The following is a 26,951-nucleotide window of genomic DNA, read 5'->3' on the forward strand; positions in this document are numbered from 1 at the left end:
GTATTTTCGCAAGGCGTGTTTGTTAGAGTTTGATATAGTGTTTAAGGATTTTAGAGTTTGTGACAAGATTATGCTTGATTTATGTATAATGCGCTTCTTGCGTCGTAGTTTTTAGAAGTTGTACTATTGCTTCAAATCACTCTAGATAAACTACTTCGCAAATTAGCTTTTATGAAGTTCAGGACAGGGTTCAGGTAACTTAAAGTTTGGTGTAAGGTTAAGCTTATTTTATGCATAATGTGGCTTTCAACATTGCGAGTTTAGGACAAGGTATTGTACTTGATCCGATTTCTGCTCTTTTGCTGGTCAAAGAGAAGGGAATATTTAAAGTTTGATATGGTTAGAACCTCAAATCATGATTCTGGCATAGTCCGATGTTGGATTAAGATTAGTAGGGCTGATGTTGCATGGGAAGTATTTTCTGGGCGGGAAAGTTAGGGCTAACTTGGATAGGTATGGATGGCATTGGCTGGTGTCAGACTAGGAACTTTCCTCCGCAGACAAGGGAAGGAACAATTTCTGATGACTCGGTAAATACCTTGTTGTACCTGACGCTATTACTGACTTACCTCTATTTGGAAATCCTGCAAATCTGACCAGATTCGTACCCTAAAGCTCTAAGCCGACTCAATTCCCCACTCTTTACGAACCCGCTGAAGCCATGCTACCACTGGCATGATTTCCTCGCCCACCTTGACATTGCCCTCACCAATCCGCCTGAGCTCAGCAGGATCATAAGCAGGAATATGCAGCATTTCGTGCTCTGGTCTGCAAATGTCCTGTTTAAGGGTTCCATCGCGCAGCTTATCCAGACACTGTTTGTCAAATTGGACACGTTCGCAGAGCTTGCACATATAGAAATCGTCAGCGTATGTCCAGGTGGTGCCACATCCAGCCTCGCACTCATCCAACAGAGGTCCCTCGAGCTTGTGGCCATTATCCTCAAGTCGGGCTGAGCTGTCCGTGGCCTCAATATCACTTTCAGGGATAATCAGGGACCATGCTGCAAGAGCATCGGCGTCCTTGTTCGCGAACATAAATAACGTTGCCATTTCATCGTAGGCGTCACCGTCACTCGAGGGATCATCATCCGACAGCAACTTCAAGCTGGTTTCAATGTAAGGCCGTAGGATACTCTTGGCTTTCTCGGAGTTACCCTGAAGTGCATAGTATCGAGCGAGGAGGCGGTTCGGATAGCTGTCTTGAAGCCTAAATATCTCCAATGGGCTTTTCACATGTCTCAAAGAGTTTATATACTCCAAATGCTCAAGATTCAGAGTCGCCGTATCCTGATCTTGCATGGCTTTCTCAAAGCAAAAGAGGGCAAACTCTTCACGGGCACTCAGCTGCATGGCCAACAGCATCCGGTCGTGAGTGCCTATTATCTCCAGGATGCGCAGCCAATGCTCAACAGCGCACTTTTCGCGGTCATGGTTTCCGGTGCTGTGCTTTCTGTACAAAGTCGCAACCCGAGCCATGAGTTTGACTTGAGATATTAGCTCTAGATGCTCCTGCTCGACATTGCCAGCCTTTTTCGCCTTTGATAGTAGACCCTTGGTAGCATCAAGGGCTTCCTCATAGCCCCATAAGATAATATTGAACTCCTCATCTTCTTGTGCGGCTGCGGTAATAGCTTCATTGTAGGCATCCACCCAACAATGTGCATGGAAATTTTTAGTCCGCAGATTGAATCCAGAGGACACGTCGGTCATATTTCCTAGCAACTGCAAGAATTCCAGCAGTTCCTGGTATTTCGACTGTTCGTGTAACAGTATTACCAGATTTCTCGTCGTGTCATAGTCAAATGGGTCGGTTTCAAATCGCTTTTCATATATTTCGAGTGCTATATCTTGTCGGCCGTTCCTCCTATGCCATATGGCCAGGACATCATTCATCTCAATCAAAGTCTCTCCAAGCTCTTCCAGTTTTCCAATCTCCCCACGCTGGATTCCCTGAATTGTGGCTTCTAGAATGCCAATGGCGATATTGAACTCGTTTTGATTGGCATAGCATTGTGCTAATCCGCATTGTGATTTCCAGTTTTCCTTTGCCAGTGTTGATGTGTGTTCATACCGCTCGATGGCCTCGTTGATCTTTCCATAATTCCGTAGAGTCCGTGCAAGGTTACGGCTTTCCTCATACCCCAGTTCATTCAGGCCAACCTGGCTCTGGGCCCAGTTCGCTGTGTCCAAGATTTCAGCGGCGCTTATTGTGTGATCGTCCAAATCTTCAGCCGCCCGGGCGATGCTTGGGTCTTTTCGATTCTTGATCTATCAAGCCATTAATCAGTCATACACTCACGGCACAAATGCATTCTTGAGTACCACCTTTGTGATATACCCATAGACAATATCAAAGAGACGTTTAATGCCATGTGGGCCCGGCTGAAGCCAATAACGAGCGAGGAATTTGGCTACATGCTCGAGAGGATCTGCATCAAGTTGCGTCTTTGAGCTAAGACTTTTGATCCACTTTCTGTGCTCATCGGAGATGTTCTTTGTGACTGCGGAATCCTGCAGCCATCTCATTAGGACATCTACGCCATTGTCCGTGTAGATCCACTGCACTCGTAGCCGAATAGAACTATAACTCCACCACCGCTCAATGATTTCTGTGTCTGTGAGAAGTTTCACTAACTGTGGACCCAAAGCGATTTTGTCTCGTGGGAGGGTTAGCGAATGGTCTACAGACGCCAGGTGCTCCTGGAAGCAACTGACGGCATAATCAAGTAAAGAATCGAGGTCCGGCAATCTTGGTGTACAGATGACCTCCAAACATGCCGTTGCTAGTCTCAAATGTGCTGTCTCGACTTCCACTCCCACACGGACGGCCTTTCCCTTGAGCTTTCGCTGGAAGAACTCCTCGAACCCAAACTTGGCGAAGAGACCAGGGTCGCACACGGATTCGAGAAACCGGCGAACTATTTTCACTTCGGTTTCATTGACGTCGCCAGGGCCTTTTGAAGTTTGGTCCTGATCATCTAGTGTTGAGCTCTGGCACAGGAAGTCTTTGATTGAGTCCGACACCATATGCACTTTCGCAGCGACAATCTGGAACAGTGATGAATATTGGTGTTTGATCTTGTATGCTAGTGGTCGTAGGGGCCTCTCGCGGGATTTGAGGAAAAGAACTGCTTCCAGTTCTTCAATACTAAGAGGATTGTGGGCAAATAGAACCCAAGTGAGAATATCGTTCAGGTCTGAAATATCTTCTTCATTAAGGGTTTCATTCAGCGCTTCGATCTTGCGAGCGATTGTATCGGTCCTATCCTCTCCAGAACGGGATAAAATGTCCCTGATCTCACCAGGACGCTGCTTGGTACTGATCTCATCCAAGAGGAGTCCGATGTTGACAAAGTCACCGTTCGTTCGTTTAGCAAGATCTTCAAGGATCTCGCCGCGAAGGGAGTTGACCTGATCAGATGAGCCACTCAGAATATCCATCTTGTCCATTCGGTCGTCAATGAACTTGAGTACATCATCTCGATTCTTAGTCGCCATGTCGATCACCGATACTCCGTCTCCAAGCTCGTCGCTGATTCTGCTCATGATCTCTGTGCGGCCTGTCAAGAGAATCCGTAGGTTAGGTCCAGACCAACCTGTCGAATGAGTCTGCCATTCGCCCAGTACTTGTAAAAGTACCTTCAGGTGCTGTTTGTCAATCTGGTCAATCCCGTCGATCAGGAGGAAAAAAGTCGAATCGGCTTGACGGAAGTTACCAAATAGGATGTCGCAAAGACTCCCGATCTGGTTTACACCAATTGTTTGCGCTGAACTGAGATGCTTTCGGTATACCATATCTGCTTGGGCGATTTGCCAGGCAAGAACCTTCAACGTCGTGATTAGTGATGAGCCTTTTTTATCCTGGTTAAACCCATAGTAGGCCGCCGAAGCGCGTGTCATCCCTTCTTCACGTGCGTTGTGCATTTCCTGTAGGCTGTTGACGGTGGCCGCGAACAGGAACGATTTCCCAAAGCCTTCGTCTCCGGATAGTCCTAGAATTGAACATTGCGGCCCCGGAGAATGGACCCAAGATATATAGAGAGGGTCGTTTTGAAACCATTGCCCGGTGTTCGGAACCTGGTCGCTCAAGTGGCGGTTATAAATTGCTTGGATCTCCTTGAAGGTGGCACTTGGTGTGTCAAGGTTGGCATCTATTTTGTTGAGCAGCCGCTTCGCCACGCTATCAGCGTCTTTCTTCTGCTCAATGGTGAGAAGCCGGTCAACCGATGCGGTGACCTTTTTCGTCCCATCGCGAGTTTCCACAATGGCCTTTTCGCTAATTTTCTGTGACTCGAATCCGAGGGTTGCACGCATCTGAGATTCGCGCTCGACCAACAAAGCCAGACGGTCCAACTGGCCACTAATTCCTTCATCACTGTCAAATGCAAAAACCTTGAGCGCAGTGAGGATCTTGCTTCCCTTCATAACTTTGATTGAAAGGGCGCAAATATCAACGAAGCAAACTAGTTCCTCATTGATGATCTTGCGCAACGAGACGTCGACGGCTTCAGCAGGCAGTCGCATGTAGATCTTGCATCGCTCGAGAACATCGGAGATGCGACGAAAGAGTTCAGCTAGACTGCTGAAGATGCCTTTGTACTTGGCTCCGGTCTGAATCAGATAGGAAATTGCATTGAAGCAAAGGCTGCTAGGAGCGAAAGCCTAAAGGTACCCATGTCAATGGAGCCGTTGATTCGTGTAACTAAAGGAGACCAGACTCACCATGCTAGCTCCCTGAGCTGCTATACCACCCAGCACCATTATGAAGTTTCCGGTCTTGCTGATAACATCCTTAGCAGCCCTGTACTTGTTTTGCTTCTTGTCATCTTCGTCTTGTTTCCTGCTAATCTCGTCAAGCACATCGTCGACGCTGAGTTTCGGCGAGGCAGTCAGATTGATCTTGGTCATCCGCGAGAATGCTTGACATGCCTTGTCCCACGCCTCTTGGATGTTATAATCGTCTGCAAGTTCAACGCCAGACATAGGGACGGCAACGAAAACGGTTTTCGGTTGCACTGGAAAACTTATACTGCTGCTTAAGTGATGGTGGGGAAAAGCCATCTGCCTGCGCTGAGCCTCATGCTAAATATGTTTGGGCCCTGTTGGGGGCCTGACTGCAGAAAGAGGGGTCAGCCGCCATGCAAGAAGGTGATAGGTTGCTGATTAGACTTGACTCCTGCGGGTTGTCAAGTATTGCTCGACGACAAAGCGATGTGGGTAATATCAAGCGAAGCGTCTTGAATGAAGAGGGACCTAAACAAAAGATGATGCTAATCCGGGTTGATTCCATCTCAGTTCATTCTCCCGAAATGGAAGGTGCAACGCGTCGGGAGGTCACCTGATAATATATACTGGCTGACAGCCAGAATAGAAGCCCTTACTAATGAGGGTTGACCCTTTTTGGTCCAGTGGCAAAATTCGATACTGGCCTTGGCGCGCATAGAAAGGACCACTTGTGAACCATACCTTAAGCACGTTGTTTATGATTGTAATTAACTCACCATGAAGCTACCTTCCATGTGACGGTCCATGTGTAAGAGACTCTATCATTGTAACTGTGACTGACAGCTATAAATAGATTAAGATGAGCTTAAAGCATATCAGACAAAATAACCTTAAATTTAAGCATAAAGCACATTTTGCAGTTCGAGAAGGAAAACTACTTTCGAGCTATTATGATATGAGTGGCATCATTTGATAGAGCATCGAAAACTGAGCCGTTTGATATAGATTTGAGTATGAGACGGCCTTGGGTGGCTGAAAAAGGCCTGTTGCTAAATAGTAAGGATGGTGTATATCTACCGGAAACGCCTCGCTAGTAACCACCCATGACCTTCCGTCACCGTACCGTTATAACGCCAGTATGCTAATTGCAGAGCTGAAAAACAATGAAGTAATGCAAAAATAAAGACAAAATGCGAAAAGTATATCCACTAGAGGAACTCGTCCTCATCCATCGAAACATCGTCCCAGTCGTTTGCAGCGCTCGGCTTCGGGACGATGTCTGGTAAAGGCTCTGGAACTTGCGTTGGTTCTCTCCACGCCCACTGCGCTACCGGAGGGATGAAGCCCATGCCAGTTGCAGTTGCAGTTGCGGTTGGAAGGCTGTCGATTTGGGTGCCGTCGATCCAGATCTTGCCGGTCAAATTGAGCTTTGGGGGCTCGTCGTCCACATATCCATCTGACAGGCCCAAAATCTGTGAGGAGAATCTAAAGAAAGCCAAGATAATGGTCCAAAGAGGAAGTAAGATATCTGACAAATGCAACCAGCGCGATACCATCGTGGGAATCACGAATGGAAAGCGTGGTGCATCCGGTCTCAGGCAATTGCCTTCGCATCTCGTATCGACACGTGGGTGACAGTACTGATCGCACATGGTGGACTCAGAGAGATACCATGCCAAAGCAACAAGTGTGCACCAGCCAAGGCGGGTTGGACGGGTCATCCACCAAACACTACTCTGTGTCCACAACCGGGGCAGCGGGATCCCATATTGCATGACACCGTTGGCTCGCGGTTTGCACTGACAGCCTTTCTCTGAATTGCCCGATTCAAACTCTGTCTTATCTGGGCTCCTATTTAAAGAGGCGATTATCTGCTCGGTGTCTCGAGATACCCGGTTTCCCAACTGGTTGAGTCCGGACTTCAGGTTGGACATGGTATCGGAAAGTGACTGGAGCTTCCCCTCGATACGGTCAAAGTCTTTCAATTCGGAAGGTTGCGCAGACTCCAGCTCTCCGATTACTTGCTGTTCATATGCGGCATCATCTTCTTCCTGAGCCCCAGTGTCCTCGCTTGGCTGTTGGTCCATAATTGCCTGCAGAGATTCGAGCGTATCGTCGCCCACGTCTAGAGAGTCCTTGTTGTTTTGATGTTCTTGAAGCACGGTTTCCAGAGCACTCTTAGGATGGTCTGGAAGAGCTAATTCCACAGGTTCCTGCTTTCGCACGTCTCCTTCAGGTTCCTTCGACTTCGGCGCCTTACGAACAGAGAGATCCTGGCTCGGGTCGATTACTTGTAGCTGGTTCCCTTCTGGTGCGTCCTTTATCGACCAGAGAGATCCTTTCTGCTCTTGTTTCGGTTCATTCGCTGATAGTTCCACCTCCTTTTTCATCGGTTCAAAGCTTGGGATCAGTCCTTCTGCATCGATGTTTACATCGTCTTGTTCATTCGGTTCCTCCTCCAGCTTGTCAAGGCTCCAGGTGTTGTCCATCTTTGATCCTAGCGTTCTAAGGGGATCCCTACGCTCTGATGCAGGAACACGCTCTGTCACCGGGGTATCAATCCAAGCACCCGTAACAACCGGTGTTTTGTCGTAGATGCGTCTTCCAGTTGTTTGTTCCGGTGTCTGAAATGCGGCCGTGGACGTCTGGTTGGGGCTCCCGGTTCGTGCAAGTTTTCGTAACAAGTCATGCGAGTCACGCTTGGTTGGACTGCGTTTGGTAAAGGTCGAACTCGGGAAAATGGAAATCGGTGTGTTTGGTATTCTCTGACCTCCAGCTAGATCTTCGATCCGCCCAAACGCCGGCGCTTCAGTGGACGAAAAGCCGTGACGCGACTTTGGACGTTCTAATTCGACCTCTCGATCTTCGGAAAGTCGTTGGCCGCGCCTTGAGTTCATCTCGTCCGAAATTCTGGGTGGGCTCTTTCTGGGTTCCTCCGTATTCGATTCGGTTCGTTCATGACTGCGGGTGAGACTCTTCATCCAATTATTGCCATGCCTTGCCCTGCTTCCCCAGGTCGCGGGCGCCTTCATAGCTGGTTCGATACCATAATCCTCATCTGATATACTGTTGCTTTCCGAGTCACGTCGCACCAGATGATCAGATGTTGTTCCATTCCCTAGCGCAGCTCTATCCAGCACCGGCGACCGACTAGTTGTAGCCCGCTTCAACCGTTCCTCGTCCTTGGCGTAATCTATAAATCGACGACGGGAGGAATCGCTCGTAAAGCTAACGTCTGATCCGGTAGACAATCGTCCTTTTCTCGGCGTAGGAATTCGCCTGCTCAGTTTGTCGCTTCTGTATACGGCATTTTCATCATCGGACAGGTCGAGGTCGGTGAGACTGTTGGCGTCGTTAATTTGCTTATACGCCTCGTCTAGCTCTGGCGGATTTGAAAGTGAAGACATTGCGCTCGTACTCCGTCGTCGTTTGTAGGGTGAGCCTTGTTGCGTGGAGCCGGTCAGGAAGAGGTCGTCTTCGATCTCCGCCAAGGGCAGGCGCGATGCGAACTCGAAGGCTCCTCGTAGTGTTCCCGTTTGGCTGAAGTTCCTCCGATGCCGCACAGGAGATTCACGCGGGGGACTCAGGCCATTTGACGCGTCAAGGTGAAGTGAATCAGGGCGTGCTCGTCGGAATGGGGAGGTGTGTTGGTGTTGCTGTTGGCGACGCGCCCATGATGTTTGGCCTCGTTGACGTTCGGGGGTGGTCATGGCGAGGGGTATGCGCCATTAACGCATTAGCCAATATCGAATGCGCGAATAATTATACAAGGACTAGAGGTGAATCAGAATGGGATTGTCGCGTTGAGTTGTTTGGAACAGTAGTAGCGCAAGCTTAACGCACCGAGGGGATCTCCGGTCCCGATTGGGTTAGCGGTGCGGCGGCCAGAAAGTCAGCGCTGTTGATGCATGACGACGATTTTCTTTCTTTACCTCAGCTAGGTACTCTCGCTACTCTCACTTTGCTCTCACTTGCTTCTCTCGACGAGAAGGTGGCCTGTCACTTGACTCTATCCAAACAGTACGTACCCTTCTCAGTCCAGCCATTGCTCGAGCGGCCACCAACTGACCAGCATGTGACACCATCAGATGTATTGATCATCGGCCTCATCGTGGCTTCGTGCTTCCCCACGCTTGGAATCTTACGAGTATATAAAGCAACCCCTGCTTCTCGACGCTTCGATCTCTATTACTCCGTTACACTTGCGCACTTGATATCCAGAACCCCAATTTCGACTCTCATCTTCATTTCGCACCACCATGGCCAAATCCGCACGACGCTCAGTCAAGGGCAAAGGCCCTGGTGCATCGATTCCCGGCTCCCAATCCGGTCCTCTGCCGCCATTTGTGGTGGCTCCAGAACGACTTACCCCATTCCTCAAACTCCTCTCACCAAAAGAAGTATACCTCCTCCACGTCGACATCTCCGCCATCGAACTGAAACGGTCGAGCTTCATCGTTCCGGCCGTCACAAACATTCTCATCATCGCCCTCATTGCTGTCCGCGCTTACATGGGCCGCAACCTATATCCCGATCTCCTCGCAACGGTCCTCGGTCTCGAAAGCTCTATCAGCATCGACACCTCATTACTTTCTTGGATCGAACTAGCATCGCATGTCCTGCGGCACGCCCTCCCCGTCCTTTTCGACTACTTCATCGTCATCACCTTTATTTCATGGCCAATCAACTTCTTCAAAGGGCCCGTTCAATGGCGCCGCCATGTCGGTTTCCAGAATTCGGAGATCATCGTCCGCCGCAGCCAGTCCGTGCTGAGCGATACCCTCGTGCGTAACCGCTGGGTTCGCGACAACGAGGAAATGCGCGACAAGATTGTTGCCGCCGTTACGCCCGACCGTCTCGCCAAGACAGGGTACCTTCTCGTTGACGCAGACTGGGACCTCGATTACCCAGCCATGATCAAGGCACATGAGCTTGCGAACGCGGAAAACACGTCCCTCCCTCTCGATGAGTTTCGAACCGCTGTACTTGTAAATACCGACACCGACGGCTGGATCATCTGGCACGTCGGCGACGAAAACACTGAAGAGGGCCGGACGCGCACGAAACAGCGTGACCAGATCCTCGCCTTCAAGGAGAAGCTCAGCGAGATGGGTCAGGAAGAGCTCTTCTTCCGATGGGTCGAGCTGATCCAGTACGAGAGTACACAACCTGGCGGCTTCACACCGGATCGGCAAGCCAGTGCAATGGTGCAAGCAAAACAGCTGTTCGAGGATGCGGGGGTCGATTTCACGAAGTTCTGGCAGGAGGTTGGCGGCATGGAAGGCTTCGGAGATATGGATGGCGAAGCTAGTATGGAGTCAAGTACGACTTCAGTTGTGGATGTTGATAAGTATGCGGAGGAGCTGGACTGATAGCACCTTTTCTCTTTCGACTTAGGTTTGTATCTTATTATTGGGCTTGGTGTTTTGCAGGTATGGAAATAATATAGATTATAGACAGGTTGGGTAATTTGATTGTTGACATAAATGACCATGGTCCACGACCTCTTAACGGTATGTAAATATATTACTTGTAGGGGACACTTTCTGATGAGTAGTGAGACGTGCCTGACCACGTTTTAAAAAAGATGCTTCCGTGTAGTTGTCTCCATGCAATTGTTAAATCCCTACATAATCAATCATGGATTAAGTTATGCATTCCATTATTGCGCTTGGTATTCGTTAGGTAGACAGGTTGCGTATTCAATCAGCCTCCTCATCGAGATACTCGACGGTCCTATTTCCTAGATCTGGACAGACGTCTGTGAAAATGAGAACTCTGTGCGCGGTAGCAGAGGACGGTTTGCGGGTCATGCTCGAAGGAGGATTCTGTTTTGAAGTCTTTGGCTGATTGGACGGGGTCTTGTGTGTGGTTCATTGTGAGGTTAAGAGGAGTATTTTATGGGTAGGAATGTAGATGTCTTGGTATGAACGGAGGTAACCTTGAGTGGTCCTTTGAGTTTTTGACATAATTCGGTGGGTTGTCCCGTCCACACATGACCAGTGACTTGAGAATCGTTATATGGAACATGGTTGCAACGAGATATGTGAGTGCAAATTATCAAGACTTTGATGAGCCATCATGGTTTGGAAGATATCAAAACATAAGTATATAGAGGCCTACCTGAAGTCACGTGGACCGAGCGGACGAGAGAAAGGGTATCATGCATAGACAAACATAGGCGCCAGGTCCAAACCAATCCTGGGACGATATGAAAATAACACGGAATCGCATTCAACACGGAGCAAAAAGAATTGAGAAAGAGACCATAGTCGAGACAAGCCCCATGAGATAGCAAAGAAGGAGACTCCTCACTAAATCAACCCCCGTTTAACCACCACCCTCCAAGCGATAATCAACAGACCACAGCTTCTCCCACGGACGGAATCGTGCGAGCGGGGCAGTTGGACCGTTCCCCTGACGGCGATTCAGCGTCGAAGCTGAAGCTGAAGCTGACGCGGACGCGGACGCGGACGCAACGGACGAGGACAGCGTGTCGGAGGGAGAATAGATCCCAGACCCAGACCCAGGGTCCAACTGGCGCGAGTATTCGCCGAGCATACGCTCATGAGGTCTGGTTCGGGTTCGCGGATGTTCCGTGCCCTACGAAAGACAGCCATGTCAGCCCTTCTTTCAGGAAATGCAGGAAGGAGAGATTGCGGGACCGCGATCACGGACCCTGGAGTTGGTCGCGGCGAACCTCGTCGGTGTTGGCCTGGGAGCCGGCAGCATTTGCTATATTCGTGTTTGATGCGTCGCCTTCGGAACGAACGAGGTCTGCCGTCGAGTCGTTCGCTCGGGCTGGTAGTCCCTTTCTGTTGGAGGCGGAGCTACCCCGGCGGCTGTCGAGGCTTCTTGTGAGTGTTTTGGTGACGTTTCCGCCGGCTGGAGTGCGCTTGAGGCGGATACTGCCCCGGGCATCGACATGCGCTGGCGCGACTGTGCTCTTTCCAAGCCCTGGAGTTGCTGGTGCGCCTGGCTTTTCTTCCGTTGCGTCGAGAAGGTACCAGCGGAGGCCGTCTGACAGCTCAAACGGATTCTCATCGTCGATGGAGGCATTGTCACTTGTCTCCCCGATTGAGCGGCGGTCAGGGTTGCCGCTGCCGGCACCGCCGTTCATGGACTTTGACAAATCAACCACTCGTTCTTCAATCTTTGTGATACGTGCGAGAAGCCAGTCCCGAGTCTGAAGTTTGTGAACGTCCTGCTCGCGGAGGAAGTAGTGTGGTGCGCCGACGTTGAAGGCAGCCCAAGATCGGATAGCTTGGTTCCTCGTCGGCAGGAATAGAGCGAGGTCTCCTTCCTTGAAAGAGCGGTAAGCAATCTTGTCGTGTGCTTCGCCTTGCACGCGGTGGTACTTGTCTCTGTAGCCGCGGGCTTCTTTCTGCCATTTGCGGGCCAGGACCTCGATATCTTTCACTCGTTTCACAACTGCATCGCCAAAGACGTCAACGTTGAACTGATTCAATGACTCCATAAAGGCCTTAAACTTTTCTGATGCTTCTTCGGGTGTTTTCGCGCGCGTCCAGCCCAAGAGACTTGCGTCCGGCTTGACAGATATTAGGCCAGATTGGGTTAATTGGTCGGCAGTGGCAGACAGCGCATTGACCTTGGACGAGCGTTGGACGACCAGCTCTCCATCTTGACGAATGACAGTGAAGCCCAGCTGCTCTAACATACGCCCGAGCTTCTCGACTTGAGAAAAGAGCTGGCTTGAGAGGTCTCCCAGCCTTGTTGTATTGACATCAACCTTGGCAGAGGCCTGCTTGTCTGATTCTGACAGCGCCTCGACACGTTCCTTCCACAGGGCAACCTCTTCTTCGGATCGGCGAGCGCGGGCCTCAGCTTCAGAAAGCTGATGAGAAATGTTTGTAAGCTTCTGCTCTTCCTCTGCAACGTGCTCACGTAGGGCGCCGACGCCGGTTTCACCTGCAGCGAGTTTAGACTCGAGCTCGAGAAGCTTAGCTCGTTCACCCTCCAACTCAGCTTCCAATGATGCGACCCTTGACTGTTCTTGTTTGAGCTCTCCACGAGCCTGAGCCAGCTCAGCTTTGAGGTTGTCCGAAGCATTCTTCGACTCCTCCCACTCCGCCTCCATCTTCTCTAGCTGCTCGGTAAGGTCCTTGTTCTCCGCTGCGGCCTTTGTGGCGTTATCTTCAGCAGTCTTGGCATGGATGGTCAAGCCTTCGGTGAGCACGTCGATTGCTTTGATGATATCCGCAGCCTGACTTGGCGCGTGCCCTCCTGGCGACAGGTTCAGGAAAGCGGCCCGTAAAGCATTATACAGTTCATCATCCTTCTGTTTCCTCTCCACTTCTTTCTCTGCCTTCTCCTTCTCGAGCTCTTCCACCTGCGCCTGGAAGCGATCTCCAGCATCCTTATGAGATTGCATCTGCTCAAGGAGGCGGCTTGCCTTTCGCATCTCTTCATCGGCGCGCACATGAGCCTCCTGCAGTTCTAGCTCTAGCTGGTGCATGCGCTCGTCGGCATCTTGCTTCTCATGATCGCGACCGTCAATGGTTCTGTCCAGCTCTTCTTCAAGCTCCTCGACACGGATCTTGAACCGTTTCACTTCGCCCTCAAGGTATCTCCGCTCATCGTCGAATTCGCGCTGGCGAGCTTCGAGGTTCCCAATCAGGTCGTTCTTCGTGGACTGGACCTCTTGCATCTTATCGGTGTTTGTTTGTCGCTCGCTGTGCGCTTCTCGCTGCAGACGCTGCACAGTCTCACGTTCGGCGCTGAGTTCAGCTTCAAGATGGACGATTCGGTTCATGTAGTTCTTTTCTTCCGACGTCTGATTCGAGGACATTCGCCGCGACGATACTGACGATCTTCTTGACATAACATCAGGATGCGGAGATGCAGGAGAACTAGGAAAGTCGACGGAGAAGTTGCCACTTGATGGACGGCCCATATGGCTATGCCGATGAAGAAGGTCTTCCAGCTTGCGAATTCTGCTCTCTGACCCACGTACTTTTTCTTCAAGTTTGATTTTATCCTCTCTTAAGCTCCGAACCATTTCATCGCTGTGAAGTAGGAGCGAGCTGCGGCTTAGATCGAATAGACTACCTTGTTTGAATGCCTTTGCTCTTCGTCGTTGCACTCGAGTGGGGGCATCAAGCTCCTTGAATGCCTGTGCTAACTCCTGCGCAGCATTCGTCATACCCGGTTTCGTCTTCAGTTCTTCGATATACAACTCAATCTCCTTTCTTTCCACCGGGGGCCAGTCGAAATCGTGACCGCGTAAGTTGACCTCGATGCCTGGTGTAGTGGTGTCCGTGACAGAAATGAAGTCCTCCATGTTCTTCATCCACTTCTTTCGGCGACGTTGTTCTTCGTCTTGGAAAACAGACATCTCTTCCGCCAAAGTCAAGGAATCCGTCTTCATTTTCTCATTGAACTCACGCCGTCTCACAGACTCGATCAAGACGGATCCGTAGACCAATGGCATATGGAAGACAAAGTACAGTGAGTCAAATGCCTCGCTCTCAAGAGTGAGGTTGGCAATGGCCGCTTGCATATCAGCCAAGCGAAATTGTATGGATGAGATGAGTTTGGTTCGGCTGAAAGCGGCCTGCGCAGCAGCCTCATACTGTCCGACAGCTCCCGCCAGGCCTTCGCGAATCTCCATGCCAATTTCCAGCATCGACGGTAGAAGATCCTTGGTGTGGTTGAGGGCAAGTCTCGAGATATTCGCCAAAGTTTTTTGGTTGTTGGGCAAGGCAAGGACATGTTCGTAGTCGGATTGAATCTTCCTGGATATTGTTTCAACTTCCTGCAAAAGACCTTCGACACCGGCTGAGCCTGGAGGCGGAACTTCATCCAGCAGCCGCTGGGTGTCGTTGGCAATTTCCCCAACAGCTCTTTCGATATCCTGAAAATGTCGAGTGAAGCGCGAAGACGCGGCAGAAGCTTCAGAGCCAGCTTTGTGTACTTCCACCGTATCCACATAGTCGAGCAATGTCCCCGTGGACCTGTCGGCATCCGACCTTGGTGTAGACGGCCGACCTAGGAAGGAGAAGTCGTTCCGCGCGGGGATATTTTGCAGGTTGGCAAGAGCTTGTTTCCAACCTTCGAGTGCAGATTGTTGTTCCTTTGTCATCCCTCTTGCCCAGTCCTGTGCTTCCTGAAATCGGTTGTCCAGCGTAGTCACATGCGTCTTGAGATTCTCGAGAGCAACACCTGAAGCCCGGTTGACGATCTCCGTCCGCTCATTGAACTCGCGGATGCTGTTGTCCGCAGCTTCACAGCGTGCCGTCAACTTGGAGGCCCATGTCTTCCTAGCTTGGTATAGATTCCGCCATGCTTGTAGATCATTCTGATCGGAGAGCGTATCCGGAGGGTTGTCGAGCACGAGAGGTTGCGGTGAAGGTAGCTTGGGTAGTTCGGCGTTATCTACTTCACTAACGTATCGTCTGTCGTATACAAAGAGTTCGTTCTGTGGAAGAAGTTGTCAGCTTGCGATAATGGTGTAGAAGAAGCGGTCGGGCATACTTCAGTGGCAAGCGTCTGGATCTTGACATTCTTCCCACGCGCAGTCATCAAGATCTGCCTTTGAGGCGGAATAGACGTATTCTGTGTAATCCATGACCGGAGTGCATCCGTTCTAGAAGCGTAAGCCAGCGTTGTCAGCTCACATTCTCACAAAGATGACAAGCGGAGCTGTCGCTCGGAGGCTCCATCTGGGTCATCATGCGCCGGCGGTCGGAGGAATAACTTACGTAGGGAAAGTGCTCGAGTCGGCGAGTAAATGCTCACCTGTGTGAGCGATATAGATGTGCAACGACATCCCGCTCACCAACTGAGCAAAGCACCCCAGTCGTCGTCTGGCGAGGAATGCGGGATGTTTGGGTGATAAGGAAGGCAGCGTCAAGTGAGGCTTCCAGATGCCTGGGAAGCTTCCCCGGTCTAGGCTGTTTTGGGATGACGCGGGCCCAGTCGTCTCTTCAGCGCCCCAGCCTCAGGCACACGTTGATGCCGATTCTCCACCGCCCGTGCTTCTCTACCGGATACAGTCGAGGTCTCGGATGTTTACTCTGCTCGTCCGTCATGCGATGCTACTTGGAGTTCTCTAACCTGCCACGAGGCTATTATCTATGCTATGTTCAAGGCCAGAGTTCCCCCGCAACTGAGCACCAGCGAGGTCACGCTGCTGGATCTGGCAGCTGACGATCCGCGAGATAATGTATCGTTTTCAGACAAGGAATCGACAATAGTACAACTATATCATCAGATCCAGGAGCTGGAGCTGGAAAAAGCGTTTCTCGAACAAGGTGTGCCTGACAATTCACCAAGGAAATCACCCCTTGACGCGCAGGATTAACGATGCCAGAATTAGAACCAATCCCCGCAAACAATGATGCGGAAGAACTCGCTACTGCAGAGCGCGACCTGCTCGAAGCGCGAGCGACCTATACGGTTAGGAAAAAAGCGGTCAACACCGTACTGATAACAGACCCTATCCTGAAGGCAGTTCATCTGAAAGGGGCTACTCCTGCCGAGCGGTAAGTTATGATTGAATTATGCCTTGCGCCTAAAGCGCGCTGGCTCGCATTATGCTTCCTTGCGAAAGCGGTATTAATAGACAATAGGGCCCTGCTCCGTCTTGTTAATCGCCGGGATGTACTATCCCTGGCGCAAGAGAACCTGACTGAAGCGCAAACTTCTACTATGAAAAAGCTCTCTACCCTCGAGGTCGAGAATTTGAAGCTTCACAAGCAGAATCAGGAGCTGGCGCGAGAGCTTCTCGAGCTTACAAAAGACGACGATTCTTGGAGAGAGCAGCTCAGTGACGCAGATCTGAAAGAGCAATTGGCACAGCTTGAAGCCGAGCACAAGAAGAGCAAAGCCAAATGGGAGACCATGAAGAGCGTCGCGAGCGCGATCGTGGTTTGTAGTGGAGTGAATTGGGCGGAAGATGAAGACCTCACTGCTCTTGTGCTTGATGAGTCTGATGATTGACGGCTGAGAACTGCTACCGAGAAATGAAGAGAGCAGCAAGCATGGCTTGCGTCAGAGTATCTACGATGTTTAAGAAGGCGTTGGTTTACGCGGGATAAGATACCCTTGAATCTTGATTAATGGCATGGCATATTCTTTGAATTTTCCTCGATTTGACTATTTTCTGTCGAGCGAGTCATAGTGCAATTCTCTACACCCAGAGAAACCAAATATCCACGACCGAGCAATACATACAGACTACGGGTACACGAGTCGCGTACAGAGTAGACATTTACTCCATCGCAAAACGATGATCGCAGCATACAGACCCACGTGACATCATGTCTAAAACCAGCGCAAGAACAAGATTCGTTACAGCCGGATGGCATGCTCGCCGATTCAAGCTTCGAAACAGTTATTGACCTGGTTGAAATCCTGCAGGAACTTGAAACTCTTGTTTCGAGTTAACTCGGACCTCTGGGTGTACTGCTAGAAGTGAGAACGCAAGTGGTCTGGAATAATGGTGCCTTGCAGCCTTAGGAATTTTCCGTGGAATGGCAGAGAACCAAAGACGGGACCAAGCACCGCAAGAGCAGCAGCTGGCAATGTGGACTGAAGACTGAAGACTGTGGAGAGATCGGATTGGAACTCAAGGCCACGGCATCAGTGTTGGCGGCGGCTACCCACCGTTATTGCTCAGCAATCAGCAATCGGCAACTGTTGGAGCTTTGCGTTATTGACTTATTAATCACATATCACATTAATTAGGCGAAGCGACGAAGCGAGGAAGCGATGACCGGGGCCTGAACTGAAGGCTTACAATACGACTACGGGCCAGCATGCTAGTAGGCGGTTACTTACAACCCAGTAAGTTTGGTGGTGTTGTTTGCGCCGGAATGTAGTGGCATTTGCAGTTTGTAGTGCGCGCGGCCGCTGGCGTAGCTGCTGGGGATCGTCTGTCCGATCTCGATGAGAACAAGACCCTCCGCTTCTCTGCATCATTGGCGCCATTGCACCTATCAAGTGCCTGGGTTTTGGAGTTGGGTCTTATAGGCTGGCTTGTTGATTAAGCAGATTGGACTCCTTATTACTCTGTAAAGGTGTCATCTGGTCTTCACAATTAGAGGAATCATGCCAAACGGCATCCTGGACAAGCAAGCTTGGGATGCTGTATGTCTCAGTTACCGACGGAAGACAGCATCAAGATCCAAGGCCCAAGCACCAGGGCCTTGGAAAGGACCCTCAAGTGCCAAAGGTATAGCCGCGTAGCTGCATGATCCGTGAGCATTGGCAATTGTGATAGGTATCCTTGACGAAGACGAGCGCACTACTCGCGAGTTTACAGAACCCGTATAGTTGCTTTTTCCACCACGGAGCGTCGCATAATAGGATCCAGGCCCAAGAGCAAGCAGTTTGCGTGACAGTCCCGTGGAAACAGGAGCTTCATCAAGCAAAAAAGGCCAAGGGTGAAGAGGTACGGTACATTGGTAGCGGGAGGGGTACTGTGAACAGAACAGACACATGCAAACTCTCAGACGGCGCAGTTTCAGGCCCTGAACGCGGCCCTGGGACCTGGACTGGGACTACTAGGACTCGGACTTGGAGTGTGAGTGGGAGGGCATGGAGGCTGACGAATTTCCCTGAGCTCGTGTGGAGAAGCTCTCCTGCGAAGTTTGGGTCGTTGTGATAAGTAAACCGTCTGGAAGGTTGCGAGATTATTCTCTGAGACGCTGAAAGTTCAGGTAACAAAGAAGTTTGCTCTTCTTGCTTGGACCTTTTGCAGGGCCTGCGCAGACCGTGGGCACTGGAGACTGGAGACTGGACAAGGATGGATGGCCGAGGTGCTCTTCTCAGGATTGCGACTGACTGACTACGGGCTCTCTGACAGAGCAAGCTGAAAGACTGCACTAGCCGGCGCTCCAAGAAAACCCCCTCAGCAAGTCCAGTATCAATATGGAACAAAACACCATGACTCTGGGTTATTACGAGGCAGAGACAGCGTCTTATTCTTTATCCAGCTGAGTAGCAGTAGCACACGCACACACCATAGGCTCACACCCAGCCAGCAGGACTGGTGAGGACTGAGAGCTGCTAGTACGACTCGTCCGCTGTTACGGAGTTGTACGGAGCCTTGTATGATGTAAAGATGGATGGCCCGCCAGTCCGCAGTTTCCCTACCGAAGACTGCGACTTGATTGCCAGAGTGCTACGACCGCCGTATCTATGGTACCACTCACTCAACAGCCTATCAGCCTTTCAAGCTCTCATATTATTTTTACCATAAGACCATTTATCCACATAATCCAGGTCGTGGCGTAGGAAGCGTATTGCGGCCGTACCGTATTATTCCATACGGCGAGCAGCAGACTGGTGTCCGAGAGCAGACGCTTAGCGTGCAACTTATTCTGAAGTGAATAGATGATTGAAAAAATTGAGAGATCGTATTTAGTCATGAGATGAGCAATCTTTTGGCAAAAAAATTCGACCTTTTTCCTGCCAACTTTGGTGAAAAGAACACCTAAACAGATAGAGCTTTCACGGGCGCCGGTCGCAGGGGGAAGCGGACCAAGACCGTACGTAACGGGTACGAAACGATACGAGCCATTCCCCAGTAGGGCGGGCAGCCAGTCGCAGCCAGTCGCAGAGCAACTCGCTTTCCTTCCCTTGCTGTGCCCCCCTTCCCTCAAAGCGCTGGTAAGAGTGCTGGCCCGCTTTCCCGTCTCCCTCTCCTACTACTACGGCCTCTCCCCTCTCCCTCTCTCTCTCTCCCTCTGCTTTCCCTCACTACGCTTCTCCCATACATTTCGCTCTCCCATACAAAAAAGTACACCCGCATAGGTGAGTATACTCGATAAACACTTTCATTCTCAAGCATTCTGCCCTCACCACCAACACAACCACTTTCTTCTTTCTTCTCACACCTTCTTTCCTTCTTATTCACCTTCTGCCATCGTCATTCCCTTCGATTTTTGCTTCATCTTTTCGCAATTCTGTTGTCGCGCTGCTGCGACTGTCAAGATATAGTTCGCGATCGAGCAGCCAGCTAACAAGTACAGGCTTCGTACGCCAACCTCAACAAATAATTTGATACCCATTTCGACCTTTTTTTCCTGTGAGTTTCTCTTCTGCGCGTTTTATTTTCGTGTCATCACCCGTTTTGCGACCGCGCTCTTGTTTAGGTGCGCGCTCTGCCCATTCACCCGCAACACTCGTTTGCTGCGCGCGTCTTCGCAACGCTTGATTTCTTCATTCCTTTGGCGTCAATCTTGTCGCTCGAGTATTTTCTTTCGATCATTATCATCAATTTCTTGCTTCCTCGCCAGCACAACCCAATTCGACCACTTTCCGCTAACATCTCTTCGCTTAACAGCCACAAACCTTCAACATGCCTAAGGAAGCTACCCGCACTCGCAAGGCCCCTGCCAAGCGTGAGACCACCCGCAAGAAGAAGGGTAAGTCATCGCGTTCCCTCTCATTGAGCTTTGCTTACAGTCTGCAGACCCCAACGCCCCCAAGCGTGGTCTCTCTGCCTACATGTTCTTCGCCAACGACAACCGTGAGAAGGTCCGCGAGGAGAACCCCGGCATCACCTTCGGTAAGCTAGCCCGGTCATTTATGCTTTCAATTGGTGTCTAACTTCATGCAGGTCAGGTCGGTAAGATGCTCGGTGAGAAGTGGAAGGCCCTCAGCGACAAGGATCGCAAGCCTTACGAGGACAAGGCTGCCACTGACAAGAAGCGTTATGAGGATGAGAAGGCTGCCTACCAGGTATGCACCACCTTTTCTTCTACAATTGGCCATACTAACAGTTGAATAGGCTGGTGGCGACGACGAGGAGGAGGAATCTTCGTAAGATGCCTCTTTCTAGGTCTTACTCGCTTGACCGCTTGGCGTTGTGCGTTTGCTTTCTTAATCACTGAATAATCGTCTCAAATTTCATTATCGCTTTTTCCTTATCTGCTTGTCTTCTATCAACGGCTTCTGGGATGGGATGATGGTGGTTTGTCCTTGCTTTTCTGTTACGAAGGATCTTCAATGGGATTGAATGTTAGTGTACGGTTGGGTCTACGACCGGTCTTAGTTCCAGTAGTGAAATATGACTGAAGCTGCGAAACTGTTCCTACAAAGTAAGATGTTGTAAAAAGCCGGTGTCGCGATCATTCAAGAAGCGCAGCTGCAGAAGCTTGTCTCCTGTGTTGGCCCGAGCTCCCGACGCGCAAACGTCATTGTTTACCTCCGACGCGTCAAGCTCCACTATCCCCGTTTGGTGCCTGAGGCTGACACCTCACATTATCACTAAGGTATATACTCACAATTGCAGAGTGTAGAGTGTTTGTCCTGGGCTCGTACAAAATGCAACCGACAGCATATACGGCTTCCCTCATGAGCATGATCATGTCATGGTCCAATTTCGGTCTGCATTGCTACGGTAGACTTGCGATGATGCTTTCGCGTTGATAGGAGAGGTATATGGCTTGTGCAACGAGCACTATACCTACGGACGGAGTACATACTTTGCTTATCTGACATAAGGTCCGGCGATTTACAAAGATCGGTTTATCTCCGAATATCTGGACTCTGTACTCGGAACGTCAGACTGCGTGCGGTGGCTACTGGATTGAGGCTCTCAAGCCGGTCTTGTCATTCGTGGACTGCGTCCTGCACTCTGCATAAATGCCCGACGTCTGGATTCTGGATCCTGGATTCTGGATCCTGGATTCTGGGTCCTGAAGCCAGTCGCTGGAGCGGGTGCTGACTGTTAACCACCTCAGCGGCGACGCATGCACGGCAGCTTGACTACAGGACTGGGCGTACTCTAAGTGAACCCGTTTATCTCGCTGAGGTTTTTCCACGGGCTTGGAAAGTAAGTACCTAGTATAAAGATGGACTTGGGCACGGGTCCAGATTCTGGACTCTAGATGGACGGATATGGCATGGCAGGAGATATTGCAGGTGCGCTGGCCGCTGATGATGCTAATGCATAGATAGGTAAGGATGTGGAATCAGCATGTGCTGACTAGGCAGATATCGGGTACGATGGGCTACCGGCCTGCGTTATATTGAAGGCGCGTCGCCGATGGCTATCTCTGTAGGACGTAGGTATACACCCTAGGATCTATGTTGGCCGCTAGTGAGTTTCCACGCAGGCATATCCGCCATATAGACGGATTGTCCTATTAATATATTAGGGCCTTGGGAGCATGCATGATTGAGCCCGAAAGCTAAAGCATGACGTATGTTCGTCCCTTGGTGGTGATAGCGTTAGCTCAGAGACATTATGTTGTCTTACCTGCTGAACGTGGATAATCTGGGTGCTATTGCAGGGAGCTCAGATTGGTCGAACTGCATGAACCTGGGCATGGCCCAGTAGATGCCGCGTGTTGTTTAGGAATGTGCCCTGCGTGGACGTAGCGTCTTGATAAGCGTGCTTGGTTAATCCATAGGGTAAAGCTGGAGAGGCCAACTGGCTATCCGAGCCCTCAGCTTGGTGTTTTGGCCCTATGTCTTGTGAATGCGGCACATTTCGCTCATTCTGGATAAAACACACGCCAGTCAATTCGGGACGCGGCGGACGATCTCCCTTCCGCAGCCGCGCTCGATAATCAATGACTCCAGTGACCGCGTGCTGGATTCAGCTTAGGTGTGATCGTATTCGTGCAACCATGGCGATATGGCGGACGGTAGCAGCTGAAGCGGTATAGTTAGCATTGGCGAAAATGTCTAAGCAATTGAGATGGTTTTATCGACAACATGAAACAGAGCAGTTGTGAAGGGCGAGAGTCAGGTGATGGCGTTAAAAGCAGCGTTATAGCAGCAGCGGGGTTGCACTTCACATCCTTCAAGGCTAATTAGACGCGACCACGTCAACGCTCGCTGCGTCAAGACCCTGCTCAGTTCCCAGGTTATCCCAAATGCGTCGTGAGAGCCGCATGTCCTGGGCCTTTGTTGACCCCACCTGAGGGTTCGCCGTCTTCTTGTTCTGCACGGGGGGGCGGGTGACTCGAGAAGAGGATCTGAGGAATGGAGAATGGGAGAATGGGCCTTGTCTCTTCCCGCTCTCCTGCGCAGGCTGTCTCGCACACCGATTTTGGTGGAGTTTCGTGCCGTCCACTTCTCTAATCTCCGGGTGACCTTTCTATCAATATGAAGAGGACGGTCGGTCTCGATCTCACTGCATTTTCTGACTCTGCTCCTGCATGAATAGTCTCCTTCCTTCGTCGACTGTGCGTCTGTGAGTTGGCCCGCCAGAGCCCCTCATCGTGATTTTACATTGTGACTCCTCCGCCTTTGTCTTTTTTTTTTCGTTCCTGTTTTGCTCTCTTAATAAATCACTCTTCGGAAAGTACTGTTATTGGTTTCTTTGTCGCCTGCGGCTGATTGCCATCCTTTCACTTGTCACTTTTGGCGTCTCCGCACCTTTCTTCAATATATACCGAGCCGATCTCCCTCCTCCGCCTTGCATGGTGTCAACCTCATATGTGATCTACAATGGCACTGAGCGCCCATGCCAGTCAAGCTGAAGATGTCGCCGTTGGCTTCCATCGCTTCCGCGAACTCCTTCCCGAATATGCCACCGAAATCACCGGCATCATCGCCGACCTCTTCAGCATCAGTTCCTCGCTCAAACTGTTAGATGACCTGTCACGACACCGCCATTACGGAGTCATTTTCAATGTCGCACGTTCGGATGTGGACCTAGTCAGCCTTAGCCTGCAACACACTCTCGACAATGTCGTCGAATTCTTCTATCATCTTGATGGCCGCAGAGGCAGTAGCCGGAGCACACACCAGCGAGTCTGGGCCAGCATGGCCAAGTTCTTCATGGAGGAGTCAGGCGAGACATTGGCGGGCCGATTAAGCAAGTATAAATCGTTTCTGGGAGAACTGGAAGACTTGATACAGGAGTGAGTTCCATACTTCGTTGACTACCGGATCAGGCCCGGTACCGTTCGATTGGCACAGCGCTAACCAATCATGTCTTGTCCATAGGAGAAGTCCCAATATGTTCTCCATGTCGCACCTCCGCGAAGGCTTCAGGGATCTACTAGCGCAGCAGGATAGCCGTCTCGCCCGACGTCTAGGCGCAATGTCCGTGAGCTCCATGTCATCGAGCGGCAATAGCACTGCGCCCGGCAGTCCTGCGAGTGATCGCAGACCCCGCACAAAGAGGTCCTACGAGCGCGCTCGCCCGCCGCATCTGTCGCCAACGCCTACATCGCCGTCATCCGGATCGTTCTTCGACATTCCTCCAACAGCTCCTCCGGTGCCTGGTTCGCCCGTCACGAGCTCGGCCACAAGCCACTCTTTGGATTCTAATATAGCGAACGACCACTGGGCGAAGCAGGTATTCTTCCAACCGCGCACGGAAAGCAAGCTTCCGAATAAGGGTGATAGGTGAGACTGCTGATTCATTTTCCGGGGCTGCGCTGATATTTCTAGGTCCATGTGTTATGGAGAACCGCACCCGGAGCTTCACGAATGGCTCGAAGTTGAAGGATTCGTTCAGGTTCTCGAATTGTATGCTACAAACTAATTGCTGCGGGACACTTAACTAACAAAGTATAGGCCATTTGGCTCCATGCGTGTGAGGTTCTTCCTGCGCGACGATGACCACCGCGCTCGTATCGTTTGTAGCGCTCATCGAGAGCACTACTGTCTCCCGTTGAATATGCTCGAAATCGTTCGTGTCGGCCCATCATGTCTCAACATATGCCGACGGCGCAGAGGCGGCTCGGAATTGGTTATGTGGGCGAACCTCAAGTTTAGTACGATGGAAGGTATGTTTGACCGGTCGGCTGGTCGACAGACAATACTGACTTCTTCAGTGATGACTTATTTTTTCTGTACATTTTTGGCTCTTCGGTCCCAAGACTCAGGCCGTCCTGTTGGCCAGATTCGCGACTACGATCTCGATGATGAAGAAGAGATCTTTGCATCGTAAGGCACCGTGTCTGCGAAACAAGATCATGAGACTAATATAGACAGACCTATCCTTGATGACGACTTCCTGCATGCATTGCGCGTCTACAGAGACAAAGTATCCGGGGCTATTCGCCTCCAAGCCTCCGTTCACAAGGGCGAGATGAAGAGGTATATAAGAACCAGGCCAAGGTTCGATGGAATTTAATGCTGATAGAGTGATAGGGCTCCCGTCTGGACCGCATTCATTACACACCTCTACCGAACTCCTAAATGGATCCGCCTGATGTCCGACAAAAAACACATCGAGCTCCGCGAGCTTCCCCAAGTAGTATTCACCTTCCCGGAGTATATGCCTCCGAAGACTCAGAGAGGCGGGCACCTGCTGAGGTTTACCAGCCGTAAGGGTATGCTGCACAAATTTCTCCCCGTCTTATCTTGTTTATGAGTGCTAACACGGAATTAGACGCCTATGACTTTTCGGTCATTATGCAGGAGCTTATGGATGGCAAATTATGATCTCAATTTGCGGCCCCAGTACTAATATTTCTTATTATCATTGCAAATGCAGGAGGTGACTGCACCTTCAATTCAAACTACGACAGAAGATTAATCTGGGCTTGTCATTGCTTGCCCACAGACATGATTTATGATTTACGCGTTATGCGTCTACGATCGATACGGCTGGCCTTTTGTGATGTGTTTGGCTTGTGAGGTCGGCACTATTCATTCTATTTTACATTATTTTTCTTTCATCCTTCCGTTTGTTCTCCTCTTTTTTCCCTTTTCGATCTCTGGCAGCGTCGGAATTAGCATGGCGCGGATTCCGATCAATTACTGGCGAGCGAGCATCAGCGTGGACTTTGGACTTTGTTTGGGGTGGCTGGTATCCTTGATATTATGCAGCTCCGGTTAGATTTAGAGACCTATCTAGGTGATTATAAAAGCAATGTGCTAGCAAATGGGTATCATATAAGACAAAAACAAATATCAAGAACCAAACGCCAGGAAAGACAATCATACTTCTCCAACACCAACACCAACATCCAAATCGCCCAGCCCACTCAAAAACATCTCCGCTCTTCTCTTCGCCCTTAACTCCCCAATTGCTTTCTTCCTCTCGTCTCGAACTCGCTCCCGAACAGCCCTCCGTTCCCTCCTTACATCCCGTTCCTTCTCCGTCTCAGCCCGCGCACTCATTAAATCCTCCATCTGTTTCTTCCTCGTTTCCTCGTCCTTCGAAAAGGCATAGAACCCCGTGCCCCGATTCCGCACCTCGCCCTCAGCATCATAATGCACTTCATCTGGTGTAGGCGAGCGGTCTCGCCTCTTCGCAAGATACGCCATCTGCTCAGCTGCTATATCCGTGGGCTGAAAAGCAGCAGTTTGGACTGTCGCGCCGTAGATGAGATTTTCTGGTCTCGAGGGACGCCATCTCTCAGATTGTTCAGCTTGCCCGTTCTCTTCATTTCTGGCTTTGGCTGCGCGCGCGGCTTCTTTCCTTGTTCCGCGGCGGGAGCGACCGAGTTCGTCTTCGTATGATATTATCGAGACGTTGTCGTCATCATCATTGTCGTCTGTATGCTCGAAACTCGAATCTGTATCCGAGTCCGAGTCCGATCCCTTCTTCCGCTGCTCATCAGCCCACTTCTGATCAAAGTCCACCAATCCCTCTTTCTCCTTTCTGCGCAGACGAGAGAGGTACGCGTCTTGCCCTTGTCCTTGTCTCTGTCCCTGTCCCTGTCTCGCAGAGTCCTCCTCATCACTACTATCCGCCTGCAAATAAAGACCCTTCTTCAAATCCTCATACTGCCTCACCTTCTCCTCCATCCGTCTCTTAGACCTATGTAACGTCGCCGCATCAACAGACCCGATATCCTTCGAGGACTGGTGGATCTGCCGAAGACTTGTATCGTCGTCATCCTGGAGATCTGCGGCTGCGCGTTTCGAAGCGCCCTTGTTTGGTTTCGCGAATATGTCTGATTTGTTGTTTGAGGGTCTGACGGGGCGAGTGCGGCCGCGGGTGTTGCTGCTGCTGGCGTCGGCGCCGGAGATTAGGGATGAGAGGGCTGTTGTGAAGGCGAGGTTTGAGGAGGAGGGGGTGTCTTTGGTTTGTTTTGTGGATTTTTGACCGTAGAGGCTTGGGTTGGACATTTTGACTTTGACTTTCTCAGCCAGGCGTCTGGATATGGTGCTCTGCCGTAGGGCTGATCTTTATTGTCGCAGGCTCACGCTGTATCGGAGCTGGACCTTTGGCCGCGGCAATCTCCAATAATTCCACGCTAGACTTCTTTGAGCATTGGTTAGGATGACTCAGCAGCTACCCCACGATGGAGGGGATCCGATCCGATGGTCGGAGTCATA

At 50.7% G+C, this 26,951-nt stretch overlaps 8 protein-coding genes across 8 annotated transcripts; 4 read left to right on the forward strand and 4 right to left on the reverse strand.

Annotated features, from left to right (window-relative positions):
- Positions 1-547: 547 nt before the first annotated feature.
- On the reverse strand, positions 548-4,985 carry BDV14DRAFT_209818 (uncharacterized protein; the record flags this gene model as incomplete). Its single annotated transcript, XM_073775747.1, has 5 exons — positions 548-1,227; positions 1,258-2,270; positions 2,328-2,849; positions 2,931-4,664; positions 4,725-4,985. 5 exons carry the CDS (start codon positions 4,983-4,985, stop codon positions 618-620), a joined length of 4,140 nt encoding a protein of 1,379 aa, XP_073632504.1. The 3' UTR covers positions 548-617.
- Positions 4,986-5,646: 661 nt separating this feature from the next.
- On the reverse strand, positions 5,647-8,522 carry BDV14DRAFT_164747 (uncharacterized protein). Its single transcript, XM_073767233.1, has one exon. It carries the CDS (start codon positions 8,435-8,437, stop codon positions 5,936-5,938), a length of 2,502 nt encoding a protein of 833 aa, XP_073632505.1. The 5' UTR covers positions 8,438-8,522; the 3' UTR covers positions 5,647-5,935.
- Positions 8,523-8,666: 144 nt separating this feature from the next.
- BDV14DRAFT_164749 (uncharacterized protein) lies at positions 8,667-10,219 on the forward strand. The gene is made up of 2 exons (XM_073767234.1): positions 8,667-8,747; positions 8,800-10,219. Exon 2 carries the CDS (start codon positions 8,987-8,989, stop codon positions 10,097-10,099), a length of 1,113 nt encoding a protein of 370 aa, XP_073632506.1. The 5' UTR covers positions 8,667-8,747; positions 8,800-8,986; the 3' UTR covers positions 10,100-10,219.
- A 1,178-nt stretch (positions 10,220-11,397) lies between these two features.
- On the reverse strand, positions 11,398-15,516 carry atg11 (autophagy protein ATG11; the record flags this gene model as incomplete). Its single annotated transcript, XM_073770914.1, has 3 exons — positions 11,398-15,165; positions 15,222-15,333; positions 15,449-15,516. The coding sequence occupies 3 exons, from the start codon at positions 15,514-15,516 to the stop codon at positions 11,398-11,400; spliced, it is 3,948 nt and encodes a 1,315-aa protein (XP_073632507.1).
- Positions 15,517-15,749: 233 nt separating this feature from the next.
- Positions 15,750-17,009, forward strand: BDV14DRAFT_164753 (centromere protein H). Its single transcript, XM_073767235.1, has 3 exons — positions 15,750-16,000; positions 16,060-16,231; positions 16,319-17,009. The coding sequence occupies exons 1-3, from the start codon at positions 15,829-15,831 to the stop codon at positions 16,686-16,688; spliced, it is 714 nt and encodes a 237-aa protein (XP_073632508.1). The 5' UTR covers positions 15,750-15,828; the 3' UTR covers positions 16,689-17,009.
- Positions 17,010-19,408: 2,399 nt separating this feature from the next.
- nhp6 (high-mobility group nucleosome-binding protein) lies at positions 19,409-20,794 on the forward strand. The gene is made up of 6 exons (XM_073767236.1): positions 19,409-19,505; positions 19,724-19,779; positions 20,038-20,119; positions 20,167-20,262; positions 20,314-20,435; positions 20,485-20,794. Exons 3-6 carry the CDS (start codon positions 20,053-20,055, stop codon positions 20,518-20,520), a joined length of 321 nt encoding a protein of 106 aa, XP_073632509.1. The 5' UTR covers positions 19,409-19,505; positions 19,724-19,779; positions 20,038-20,052; the 3' UTR covers positions 20,521-20,794.
- A 2,118-nt stretch (positions 20,795-22,912) lies between these two features.
- Positions 22,913-25,355, forward strand: BDV14DRAFT_84980 (uncharacterized protein). Its single transcript, XM_073777678.1, has 8 exons — positions 22,913-23,572; positions 23,658-24,062; positions 24,108-24,185; positions 24,234-24,445; positions 24,494-24,605; positions 24,654-24,758; positions 24,813-24,994; positions 25,054-25,355. The coding sequence occupies exons 1-8, from the start codon at positions 23,157-23,159 to the stop codon at positions 25,104-25,106; spliced, it is 1,563 nt and encodes a 520-aa protein (XP_073632510.1). The 5' UTR covers positions 22,913-23,156; the 3' UTR covers positions 25,107-25,355.
- BDV14DRAFT_84981 (CCDC174 family protein) lies at positions 25,356-26,909 on the reverse strand. Its single transcript, XM_073777679.1, has one exon. The coding sequence runs from the start codon at positions 26,739-26,741 to the stop codon at positions 25,605-25,607; it is 1,137 nt and encodes a 378-aa protein (XP_073632511.1). The 5' UTR covers positions 26,742-26,909; the 3' UTR covers positions 25,356-25,604.
- Between the last annotated feature and the right edge of the window lie 42 nt (positions 26,910-26,951).

This window comes from Aspergillus stella-maris, assembly GCF_047715825.1.
Source record: "Aspergillus stella-maris strain CBS 113639 unplaced genomic scaffold BDV14scaffold_4, whole genome shotgun sequence".
Classification (NCBI taxonomy): Eukaryota; Fungi; Ascomycota; class Eurotiomycetes; order Eurotiales; family Aspergillaceae; genus Aspergillus; species Aspergillus stella-maris.

Excerpts from the sequence above, each read along its gene's own strand:
- BDV14DRAFT_164749 (XM_073767234.1), top strand. The coding sequence starts at position 8,987 with ATGGCCAAATCCGCACGACGCTCAGTCAAGGGCAAAGGCCCTGGTGCA.
- BDV14DRAFT_84981 (XM_073777679.1), bottom strand. The coding sequence starts at position 26,741 with ATGTCCAACCCAAGCCTCTACGGTCAAAAATCCACAAAACAAACCAAA.
- BDV14DRAFT_164753 (XM_073767235.1), top strand. The coding sequence starts at position 15,829 with ATGTTCAAGGCCAGAGTTCCCCCGCAACTGAGCACCAGCGAGGTCACG. Across the intron at positions 16,001-16,059 it reads AAAAGCGTTTCTCGAACAAG|AATTAGAACCAATCCCCGCA; the intron begins GTGTGCCTGACA and ends TAACGATGCCAG. Across the intron at positions 16,232-16,318 it reads GGGGCTACTCCTGCCGAGCG|GGCCCTGCTCCGTCTTGTTA; the intron begins GTAAGTTATGAT and ends AATAGACAATAG.
- BDV14DRAFT_164747 (XM_073767233.1), bottom strand. The coding sequence starts at position 8,437 with ATGACCACCCCCGAACGTCAACGAGGCCAAACATCATGGGCGCGTCGC.
- nhp6 (XM_073767236.1), top strand. The coding sequence starts at position 20,053 with ATGCCTAAGGAAGCTACCCGCACTCGCAAGGCCCCTGCCAAGCGTGAG. Across the intron at positions 20,120-20,166 it reads GACCACCCGCAAGAAGAAGG|ACCCCAACGCCCCCAAGCGT; the intron begins GTAAGTCATCGC and ends TACAGTCTGCAG. Across the intron at positions 20,263-20,313 it reads GAACCCCGGCATCACCTTCG|GTCAGGTCGGTAAGATGCTC; the intron begins GTAAGCTAGCCC and ends AACTTCATGCAG.
- BDV14DRAFT_84980 (XM_073777678.1), top strand. The coding sequence starts at position 23,157 with ATGGCACTGAGCGCCCATGCCAGTCAAGCTGAAGATGTCGCCGTTGGC. Across the intron at positions 24,446-24,493 it reads CAAGTTTAGTACGATGGAAG|TGATGACTTATTTTTTCTGT; the intron begins GTATGTTTGACC and ends TGACTTCTTCAG. Across the intron at positions 24,606-24,653 it reads GAAGAAGAGATCTTTGCATC|ACCTATCCTTGATGACGACT; the intron begins GTAAGGCACCGT and ends TAATATAGACAG.